This window comes from Dunckerocampus dactyliophorus, chromosome 2 (assembly GCF_027744805.1).
Source record: "Dunckerocampus dactyliophorus isolate RoL2022-P2 chromosome 2, RoL_Ddac_1.1, whole genome shotgun sequence".
In the NCBI taxonomy this organism is placed as follows: domain Eukaryota; kingdom Metazoa; phylum Chordata; class Actinopteri; order Syngnathiformes; family Syngnathidae; genus Dunckerocampus; species Dunckerocampus dactyliophorus.
The window spans coordinates 38,487,991-38,499,467 of NC_072820.1; the positions used below are offsets into that span (position 1 = coordinate 38,487,991).

The window sequence follows — 11,477 nt, forward strand, 5'->3', positions numbered from 1 at the left end:
AATCTTCATGAACTCCCTTTCACATTCAGGCCCAGGGAGTGTTTCAAACACACACAGGAAGCAATGCACGGCCAACAGCGAACATCCAGGTCACCACAGGACTCGAAGGCCGTCCCTTCCCAGCTGGGCGGCCTCCTCAGTGGGCTCCAGCTTTGGGGATGGCCGGGGGAATTGTGGAACTCTGACGACGGACAACAGGAATTGCAAGGAAGCAACAAGGAGGGACTCAACAGTACACAGACATCTGGAAAAGGTGAGACTCATGAACTGTTCTCCAAATATTTCATAATCGGAGGATAGGTTTCACTTAGATGCTTTATTATACGTCTTTCATTGTTGTCACTACCTTTCTTTGCTGATTGGCTGTGATGAACCACATGTTTGACTTACCAAATACGGTTCCTCGGGCTTTATTGATATTTATACATTGTCAGAGTGGCATCCATTTAATTTATCAGTTTGATTTGTACTGGCATAGAACTGCACTGCATCGTACTGAGCTGTTTTAGTTCTTAATTTTGACCCTCTTGTGTCATAATAAGTAAGGGGCATGCTGTGCACTGTTTGTACCACTGCAAACAACGCCATTGGCTTTCACAATATGCAGGGTCCTTTCATAGCATATGAAAGAAGATATGGTTGAGAAATACATTGCTGTTTTGGATTAGCAATAATAGGCTTATGTTTGGAATTAGTGTGTGAACAAGAATCATTCTAACTTGTAGTTATATCCCATTTACAGGACAGGACAGAGTTTTAGCCAGTGCAGCAGCTGGGGAAGGGAGACAGATGACTTTTCACTGTAAGGGCAGAGACAATAAGAAAAGCAGTGTGACCGATCACTCCTGAAGAGCTACACCCTGGCAAAAAAAACGTGTTAAATCTACTAATAACTGTTCTGTTTTTTTAAATTATTGAGTCATCGTAACTGCATGTCCAAAACACCCATAATAGAGGAGTGTAAAGATAATCTTTGGCCATGTTCCGAACGTGATCACCCATCCCTTCTCGTGACGAAACCTCTGTCACTAAAATAACTGCTCTCCTCATGTGGAAAATTAAACACACACATGCAGCAGCTCGTGCACATTAGTACTTGGGATGTATGCCGCGGAGAGCCGTAATGCAAGCAGAAACCTGTTGGACAAGTTGACTTTTCTTCATCACTCATCAGTCGACTTTGGATAGAGACTAGTCTAAACCTGTCTGGGGATGAGTAGTAGCTTGAGGTGTGTGTTTGTGAAGGTGAGAACAATAAATTAGACTTCATACTGCAGATGAGATCAAAGATGTATGCCATATTCTGTCTTTACACACAATAATGCTCACAATGTTGATTGACACTCATAAAAGTGCAGTATATCACACTTCAGTTGTTTCCAATTTTTTGGTTGCTTTACTTAGATATGCAAGAAGGTCAAAATATTACAAACTCCTCCCAGGATGGCCCACTTCCTGCAGCACAGCATATCATAGCAATCCCCCATGCACACAAGTAAGGCCCCCAAGGACTGTGAGTGTCACAGGGTAGCATTGGAATAATCTGATTGGATGCTTTGAAATGACATCATTCCTGCGCCTCTGCATTTGTGCTTGGAATTAAAATGGGTCAACCGACCCAAATGAGAGATGCGTTTTGGTCTAGATGTCATTGAATACTGTTGCACAATAGCAGAATAGAAGAATACAAACATAAATCCACAATTAACAGTAATGTATTTTTCAAAACACGCAGCGGTGTTGTCTTTTATGTCAAGACGTAACTGTTTATATAACTCATTGTACCTAATGAATTGTCTTTTGAGTGTAATGGCTATATGCTGACATCACATCCTGTTTCCTGCCTCAGGCCAAGGGTCACGCAGTGAGTCGACTCCTGCAGAGCTTCACAGCAGATGACGGCTTTCGCTTGGATGAAGAGAGCAGCTTCTCTGAGGGAGAGGAGGATGTGGAAGAAGAGGAGGAGGGAGACGAGAGCAACAAGTCTGTGATCCACCTTCCTCCCAACATGCCTTGCAAAATACCCGGTAAGCCCGGCGGTGACACACTGATAATTAAGTTTTACAACAACATGCTATGACTTCACACGGTAGTTATCCGTGTTACATGTAAATGATGTATATTTCACACGCTCTACCTCGCATGCCACGCATTTTTCTGCTCAGCGTTGCCCAACTGCGTGCTCAGCAAAGAGATGCTGGTGGATGGCCTGAAGATTCTGATCTCTAAAGAGGATGAGCTGCTCTATGCCGCCTGCGTCCAAACATTGGACCTGCCTGACATGTACGCTGCACACATACAAAACACTCCTTGTACGTATTCAGCGAGTCATACATAACCTTTCCTTCTTTTTTGCTTACTAGATTTAGTGTTGTCATTGAAGGAGAGCGTGGGAACCGCCCCAGGATCTATTCACTGGAGCAAATCCTGCAGGAAGCTGTGAGTTTCAGCCTTGTGGTTCCATAAAATCCTTTATAGCTTTTAATATAGGGTGTCACATGGACTGTATTTATTTTGGTTCAGGTTCTAGACGTGCGGCCTCAGACTGAGGCCATCCTGACTGCGGGGACGCGGGTTTGTGCTTACTGGAGTGAGCGCTCACGTTGTCTTTACCCTGGTTATGTCCACAGAGGTGAACGAGACAAAAACACACACACACACACACGCACTTAATAATGCACAATACTCATGTCCTTCTGCTTCGGTGTGCTTGCTGAAGGAGGTCCAGGCGAGGAGAAGGAGGAAAGCGTGATGGTGGAGTTTGATGACGGAGACAGAGGAAGAATCACACTGGCAAACATCAGACTTTTACCACCAGGATACCAAATCTGCTGTGAGTAGAACTGATGGGAATAAAGTTAAATAAAACTCCCCCCACCCCTCCAAAATCATTACATCATTCATCAATCACTAAAGGGGACATATCACGGAGAACTGACATTTCAATTGCTTTTATATACAGTACATATTTGAACCAAGCAAAGCTGCAGTGAACATGCCTGAGACTGGAATGCCCCCAAAACCCAAAAAGGGGGGTTTAAGTGTGCTGTAATTCTTGATCCTTGGTGTATTTTGACCGACGCATGTCACAGACATTATTAAGACATATTTTAACTGTTTTAATTGATGAAAAAAATGGCATAATAAATTAAACAATACATTTTAAGAATGCATTATTATTAATACAATGATTAATTTTATTTTGTTAATAAATGTATTAATTGTATCAATAAAAAATGTATTAAGCAATTATTTCTTGTTAGGTGCGGAACCATCACCGGCGCTTCTGATCTCACCTGGCCGCCGATGTAGACGCGGCTCTACACAGGAGAAGAAAGACACACCCACAGAGAAATCAACCAATGAGGAACAAGCAGGGAAACCTCAAGAGAAGAGACCAGGTGAGGGATTAAGGACCTGCAACAGTAGACTATCTGTGGCCCAATCCAGGGGGGTGCATTGTAAACATCCTTAGGTCCTTAGGTGACTATATGTTAGCATTATGGGCGCCACACACGGGAGGCGACAAACAACTGCGGTTGGCGAAACTCATCGCCATCTCGTAGCAAACCATGCACACGGGAGGCGACGAGCGTCTGTGACCAGTGACACCCATGAACGACTTGTTCACATCCCGAGCGAATTGTACGAGTATCCCACGGTTTTGATTGGCTGTCAGATGTGGAGGGAATTTGGGGGTATCAAAGTAGTTCAAAGGAGGAAAAGCGGCCAGTTTTGATCAAGTACACTTGCTAGTACCGGATCTTGCTGGCATTGATGATGAACTTACATAAATATCCGTTTAAAATGAATATCAACTTACCCGATATGTTTACTCTAGCACGGACGGGTTCCCGTGCCGTTTTGGTCTTTATTTCTCTATATTATATATATTTTTTTAGAAATGTCAAATAGCTCCGGGAAATACGACACGGCAAGTATAGCGTACTGATTAGCATCCTGTCAACTCATTGGTCGATCAATGAAACGGCCACTGATTGGTCCTCGTCTGGGCGACAGCGATGAAAAGTTGCAAATTTTTCAACTTTCTGGGCTCGCATCGCAAGCCAGCGTGTGCACGATGACACGCACGAACACAAACTTTCCCACGCACAAATTTCACTGTCCAGCCAAAGCGACACGCTATAATCGCCCTATCGCACAGGTTCCATTGGAAATGAATGGAGTACAGGCGATGTCGCCTCCCGTGTGTGGCGCCCATTAGTAACCCAGATGCCACAGAGCATGCGTTTTTAAAGTGAAACCTGCATTTTATCTCCCACTTTCTGCTGCCATATTTCCTGACTGAGGAGTGGTGTGCAAAGAATCTTGGGATACGACTGGCCAAGGGCAGTAGAAGCACAGTACAGCCACCTTGCTGCCTAGAATGCAACCCCTGTATTGGGACACAGCTGCTGTTCTGATGTTTTCCTTGCAGTCTTTCTAAGATGGCCGGAATGGAGCCTGTTTTCACATGGTTTTAGTAGAATTCCGCACCAAAAATAATGAACTCTAATCAAATTTGATATGGTGTGCTTCATTTTTTATTGCATCACATTTTTAAGCGTATGAAATATATTTAGAGCTTAGTTATGAACAATGTTTGATTCATTTCCCACTAGATTCTCCTAAGCCCCTGTCACAGGATCACCTCTTTTATATATTTCACTATATATGGTTGAGACTTACTCTGCGTTGTCAAAGACATACAGTGCAGTGTGTACTTGTCTAATGAGTAAATACATTCTGCACAGACACAGACGACCCTTCAGGTCACGTTTCTGACTGTCAAGCAATTACACGACACCTTGAGTCAGTGTGAATATATGAACAAAATTCCTTTTATGCTCCGTGTAACCACATTAATCATGATTTAATGAAATGTCGTCAGTGTTTTTGTGAAGCTAAGAAACGTGTGTCACTCATCACAATAACACTCCAGGTAGAGACAGGTGTTGGATATGTCGAAACCTACCTGGCTTGCTGGAGATAATGGTATTAAATTTCTGCAGAGCTCTTACTTCCACTATTAATCTCAGTCTGCTCCCAACAACTGTCACTTTGTATTGATTCTAACTCCTCTCTGCCGTCATCTCCTTTCTCAGTTGGCAGGCCCAAGAAAATCCACTCAGTGCCTAAGACTGCCAGCACAGCAGCAACATCAGAGTTAGACTCCCAAATTAAAGGCAACACTTCCTTGGTGAGCTGGTCTGCACCCAGGAAGAGACCCCCAGTTGACTTCTTCCTTTTCAATGGGACTTCACGTAAAACCCAGAAGAGATCCCGAGAGCGAGACATGGGGTTATTTCATCGCCCTGCCTCCCACTCACTCATGCCAGCAACCCCCCTCAAAGGTATCTTTGGCTCCCCTTTTGCAGTTGACTCTTTCAGCAGCATCGCCAACAGCTACTCTGCCTTCGGAAGTGGAAGAAGCGCCATGCCAGGGTGCCTGGTAAACACCGCATCTACCATGGCGCCTCGGGATTCCTCTTCTTGCGCCTCAGCCGTCACCCTGGCGATGGCAACGGGGAGCAAGAAGTTAGTGAAGAAGCAAGAAGTTAGTGAACGAGACAGGAAGCATTTCCTGGTGAAGCTTGATCATGAAGGTGTGATGTCACCTAAAACAAAGAATGGTAAGGCCCTGCTTCGACTTGGGAATGGAGGAAGGGGAGGTAGAAGTTTTTCATCAGCGGGCGCTCCACTACGATACATTCACCCGTCCATGTTGGTGAAGGATGCAAAGAAAGGAGAAAATGATCGGATAGGCACCCCCCCTTCGCAGAAAGACCCACTGTCCGGCAGTCATGGAGGCCAAGCTGGAGATTACAGTCTGGACTACGCCAGCGACTGCCCAAGTTCTTACTCTGAGCTCGATGAGGACGACGAGGACGGTGGTGACGACACAAGGGCGCGAAGAAGAGGCACGTCCGTCGCATCTCATCGGCATGGTGGCTTTCTCTCCCGCCTCTCAGTTTGCTCCTCCTCCTCCTCATCATCATCTTCCTCTTCCGGCTCCGTATCATCCTCGTCCCTTTGCTCCTCAGACAACGACTCCTCCTACTCGTCCGATGAAGAGTCCTCCTCTGTTCTCCTGCGCCGCGCTCTTCTCCAGCAGGACAAGCACAAGCACAGACACAACTTGACTTCTGACCTGCTGAGCCCTGAGTCCACCAACACCAACTCTACAACCACCACTCCAGCTCACCCTTATGTGGCCAAAACCAGCATGACCCACTCTGCGTCAAAAGGGAGGGTGGAGAGATCTGAGGACAGGGCCGAGTATTTGCCAAAAGGAAGCATGGGGGCCAAGACTCAACGGAGGAAGGAAGGAGTTCTTAATAGCAACCAGCGTCTTAAACCTGCCCTGAAAGACCCAACAGCAACTAAAAGGCAGAGGATGTCTTCACCTGAGCCACAAGCCAACATGGCTCCACTGCTACCTGGGCGCCAGCTGTGGAAATGGTCTGGTAACCCAACACAGGTAAGAACATACAGTAATAAAGACCAATGTTTACATGCAGTCTAGAGCCAGATGAATTAATATTGGATGGGTTAGGACATATGAGGCTTTTAATATCTTCACAGCTATAGATCTATTTTTATCTTACAGAGGAGAGGTCTGAAGGGAAAAGCTCGCAAGCTCTTCTACAAGGCCATCGTACGGGGCAAGGAGACGGTGCGGGTCGGTGACTGTGCCGTCTTTCTGTCACCGGGCCGGCCCCAGCTGCCTTACGTGGGCAGAGTGGAGAGCCTGTGGGAATCATGGAGCTCCAGCATGGTGGTCAGGGTCAAGTGGTTTTACCACCCGGAGGAGACTCGCTTAGGGAAGCGACACTGCGACGGCAAGGTAAAGTAACATACGGTATCTCACATAAGGGAGTCCTCCCGTCACATTTCAGCATTCAGTCATTTTTATCATAACTTTTCAAGGGACAATATACTAGACCCTAGGTTGCCAAAGTGGGGTATACGTACCCCCAGGGCACATGTGTCAAACTCGGGCCCGTGGGCCAATAGCATTGAGTTGGCCCGCTTCATGGACCTTATCAAAGAAAGTGCTTATAGCGATCTGCGTAATTTAAGCGACTCCTCCAGTATAAACTACTCTTCTGGCATTTTCATTTTAAAAGTGGAAACAATATTCACAACCATTCTTAATGAGGGTGCCAGATTCAGACATGCTGGCATGCGATGGAAATGCGTAATCTGCACATTCCACAGCTGCAAACTCTTCCGGGTTACGCACCTCAAGGATTGTAATGTCTTTGTGTTGATATAAAATACTGTAGCTTTTGCCTGGACATTGAGAAAATGACAGAGGTGGTCGATCAACAATCACTTCACTGAAACGAACAACTATGCCAAAACAACCATAGTCGTATATCCGCAGACTATCGGAAAGGAGAAATTTCAAGCAGGAATGAACAGACATGGAAAAAATGCATATTTCCCCACTCCGATGTTAAAGAAAAAAGTCATAATATATAATATTTTGTATTTTATTTAACAATATATTAAAGATGTTTAATTGTGTGGTTTGTTTGGGGATATATATGACTTCCAGTCAGATGTCTGAAGGGGTACACGACTGTGAACCACTCTACTAGAGTAGTCAATGTACAGCTTGTACTGCAGTATAGCTTTATTGACCACTGAAAAACACTTATTGTCTAGCGTTATTGTCTAAATAGCTGGCAGCACAAGTGAGTACCAAGATAATTGAGTTTGTCTACAGTCAAGCATGGTGGTGGTAGTGTCATGGTCTAGGGCTGCATGAGTGCTGCCGCCACTGGGGAGCTGCAGCTCATTGAGGGAAACATGAATTCCAACATGTATTGTGACATTCTGAGGCAGATAATGACCCTTTCCTTTGGGAAACAAGGCTTCATGGCAGTTTTTCAACATGACAACGAGCCCAGGTACACCTCCAAGATGACAAATGCTGCTATGAGTTAAGAAGATGGAAATTAAAAACATTTTAGCTCACTAATCAGTAGCTGCTCATTTCTAGCAGACAATACTGTGGAGTAAAAGAAGGAAGTGCGTGTCTCACCTAGTTGAGAGAAATGTGTTCCACTATAGAAGGTGTCTTCATTTTACTTTAAACACTGCAAAAAGTCAATATCTTATAAAGAATATTTCTCTTATTTTTAGTCAGCCTATCTAAGTTTAGGATTTCTAAATGCACAGCCATCAACATAAAGTAATATGTAATTTAGTCTTTGTATTGTCTTTGTAAAGTAATTATTATTTCTCTCCTTTTCCAGTAAAAAGTTACAAAAATATTCTAAAAGCACCATCATGTCGTCCATCAGACCCAGGAAAATACATTTGTTCCTATGCACAATGGGAATTTAAGAAATAAAACGGTTGATTATCTAAAAAAAATGTAATTGGTCGTTCATTATTTAGTGAAATATTTTATTTAATCTTGTGTATTTCTAATTGCTCTTTACTAAATAGATTACTAAAATATTTGATAGCAGCAGCCCTACTGTGCAGCTCTGGTGAATTGGATGCCCAAGAAGATGAAGGACAGTGCAAGATACCAGTGGTGCTCACGCTAAATACAGCCATCCTTTGTTTATAGCGATTAATTGGTTCCAGACCCGACCGCGATAAATGAATTGCAGTGATAATTCAATGTTAATAAATGGAATATTTTTGTAGTGAGAGCGTAGGAAATCTGTTTATGACTTTCTAAATACGATTTTTAACATTATTAGAGTCCTGGAGACATGAAATAACATTCCTAGTGTCACCTTTACTCTTCTGCTATTCATTGTTTACTACACAGTGTCCAACTCTTATGCTGCATGGACATGAGACGGCTATAGTCTACCACGAAACATCCATCCATCCATCCATCCATCCATTTTCTGTGCCGCTTATCCTCATTAGGGTCACGGGGGTATGCTGGAGCCTATCCCAGCTGACTTCGGGCGAGAGGCGGGGTACACCCTGGACTGGTCGGCAGCCAATGGCAGGGCACATATAGACAAACAACCATTCACACTCACATTCATACCTATGGACAATTTACAGTCACCATTTATTACATATCTTTTTTTTTTTAAACGCAATATGGTGAGGAGCGATAATCAAACCGCAATATTGGGAGGGACGACTGTATTGACACACTTTGGACTCACTTGTGTTGCCACAACCAGAGAGACATGCTAGAAGACATGACCACAATTGTTTGTTGACTATAATGCCATATTATGACTCTGTCTCTCCAAGAATGCGTTGTACCAGTCGAGTCACGAGGACGAGAACGACGTCCAGACCATCTCTCATCGCTGCCAGGTGGTCAGCAGGGCCGAGTACGATCACATGATCCGAGACCACAAGTCCGGCACCACAGGGAATGACCTTTTCTACCTGGCCGGAACGTACGAGCCCACAACAGGCCAGCTGATTGGCGCTGACGGCATGGCTATTGTGTCCTAGCACCCATGGCTATAACGTCCAAAACTCTCAAGCTGATGGCTTCTATGACTGCCAGTTAGGACCAGACGGGAGGGGCTACCCAGTGGCAGTTCTGGCACTTATAAAAGGAGTCTGCTTGTTTCTTCCTGTAACCTGAAGCAACAAGAGTCTTCAGGTGTGTGCACTTTGGAGTTCCGTTGCTTGGATATGCTATGGCAGACTCAAGAGAGCGGGAAGACAGGATAGGAAGGAGAGTCACTGTAAACCACACTGGTTTGGAAAATTTGGAAGGTCTTATACTGCTAGTTTGAAGACGAGGAGATCCCCAACAGGACCAAAAAACACAAAAAAATGCACTCATTAGGAGTATGTGTGTCACTGTGTGTGTATCACTGGTTGGAAGCAAAGATTACGCCATTGGTATGTCTTTTAACACACAGTCCGTCAAGCCATACACATCAATACCTCTCTTGCATCAGTCAGGTGCAAAGACACTTGTACAGGTAGTTGGTTTGCTTTTTTTTCGGAATGCGTGTGTGTGCATGGGAAACGGCGTATGTGCTTTAAGTAGCATTATGTGTATAATGTAAATACTATACATAGATATTTGTCCATGTTTTTTTTTAATAATTTGTTTGAGCATTTTACTTAGATGTTAAAGGCTGTTATTTCTCTTTGAATGCACTGAAAATGATCACAGAGAAGGTCATAAAAATACGCCTGATGTGAAAAGGCCTACTTTTGCGGGCTCGAAAGCTTTTAAACATGCGTCCATCAAATTGTTATTAGAACATGCATTTCCTGACTGAAAAAGAAACCAAGTTTCTGCTTTTCACTCATCTATTTCAGCCTGTATTTCTATGAAATGTAAATATTTGTCTGGCATCTAAAAGAACTATACCAAAGCACCTGTGAGTTTACACTTCATCACATTAGAAGATCGTTTTATGAATCAAATCAATCAAATCTGAATCCGGGACCCCTGCAATCACGGAGGGTTTTTTGTTTTTTTAAGTGGAGTTCCTCTCGTCACACGTGCTCTTCATGATCATCCAGTGTTGCTATGACAGCCCTCCCAGAGACGTCGTAGCAGCATTGCACACTGCCCAGCTGATGCACTTGAGGTCTCTATGGCAACCAGAATGGCATCATGTGACTGTGAAGGACAATCAGCGCCAATCAATGGGACGATGTTGAGAGACAAAAAAAAAGGATCAAATCACAAAATGCTTCTTGTCACTTTTATTCCTGCTTTGCCAAAAATGTCTGCGTGTTTGTGTGTGTGTGCGCGCGCCACATTGTTTTCTTACATGCAAGCCTGTGATGACTGTTGTATAGGATGTACAGACACACACGCCTTTTTCTTTCTAGGGCTTTGACTGACTTTTTACAACTATGTTGACAACAAACACTTTTTGAAATGTGAAACTGTTTTATAAAAAAATAAGTTTAAAATAAGAAACACTGGATTCACTTCTGATCATCCCATTTTAACATTTTTTTTCCTCCCCACTGGAACCTGCTTTGTATGGTTGAGATGGCCTACTAAGATATATTATTTCTTATTATGGAAGTATTTCATTAATATTTCCACATGTACAAAATGACAAATATTTATCTTAATTTTATTGCCTTTTTGTGTTTTATTAAAAAAAATATTTCTTAAGAAAAAAAAGAAGAATGGAGTGTTTTATTTTCGTTTTTTTTTCCCCCTAGGGTGTGAGCTCTGTGAATAGCACCTTGTGTTCATCAATGCCGATCATTTGTCAGCCGAGGGAAAATGGACCATGGGATAAAAGCGTGGAAGAATGGGAGGAAGATGGGTATGGAGGGGGGAGTGTGGGCCATTTGAAACTGTAGCTGTAGCTGATAGATGTAAAAGTGTGGGGGGGTAGGAAACTGTATCTCACCATGTTTCATGAGAGAGACCATGGGCAGGTTGTACAGGTGGCCCAGGTCTTGGCAATAATCAAAACGGAACAGATCCATTAAATGAACAAAGCGAAGATATCAGCTTTCAACCTGTGTCGATTTCATACCTTCAC

The 11,477-nt window shown here is 43.7% G+C and overlaps 1 protein-coding gene across 3 annotated transcripts in view; it reads left to right on the top strand.

Annotated features, from left to right (window-relative positions):
• The window catches only part of bahcc1b (BAH domain and coiled-coil containing 1b), a 69,024-nt gene extending 57,922 nt beyond the window's left edge, over positions 1-11,102 (top strand). For 2 of the 3 annotated variants that reach the window (XM_054762250.1, XM_054762242.1), the window contains exons 19-28: positions 30-253; positions 1,850-2,027; positions 2,166-2,283; positions 2,364-2,439; positions 2,524-2,632; positions 2,720-2,833; positions 3,264-3,401; positions 5,106-6,481; positions 6,611-6,847; positions 9,244-11,100. In XM_054762250.1, coding sequence (XP_054618225.1) covers positions 30-253; positions 1,850-2,027; positions 2,166-2,283; positions 2,364-2,439; positions 2,524-2,632; positions 2,720-2,833; positions 3,264-3,401; positions 5,106-6,481; positions 6,611-6,847; positions 9,244-9,453 — 2,780 coding nt within the window. In that variant the 3' untranslated portion in view covers positions 9,454-11,100. Of the gene's footprint in view, positions 1-29; positions 254-1,849; positions 2,028-2,165; positions 2,284-2,363; positions 2,440-2,523; positions 2,633-2,719; positions 2,834-3,263; positions 3,402-5,105; positions 6,482-6,610; positions 6,848-9,243 lie in introns of all 3 variants that reach the window. The other variant, XM_054762259.1, reaches the window with a different exon arrangement.
• The last annotated feature ends 375 nt before the right edge of the window (positions 11,103-11,477 follow it).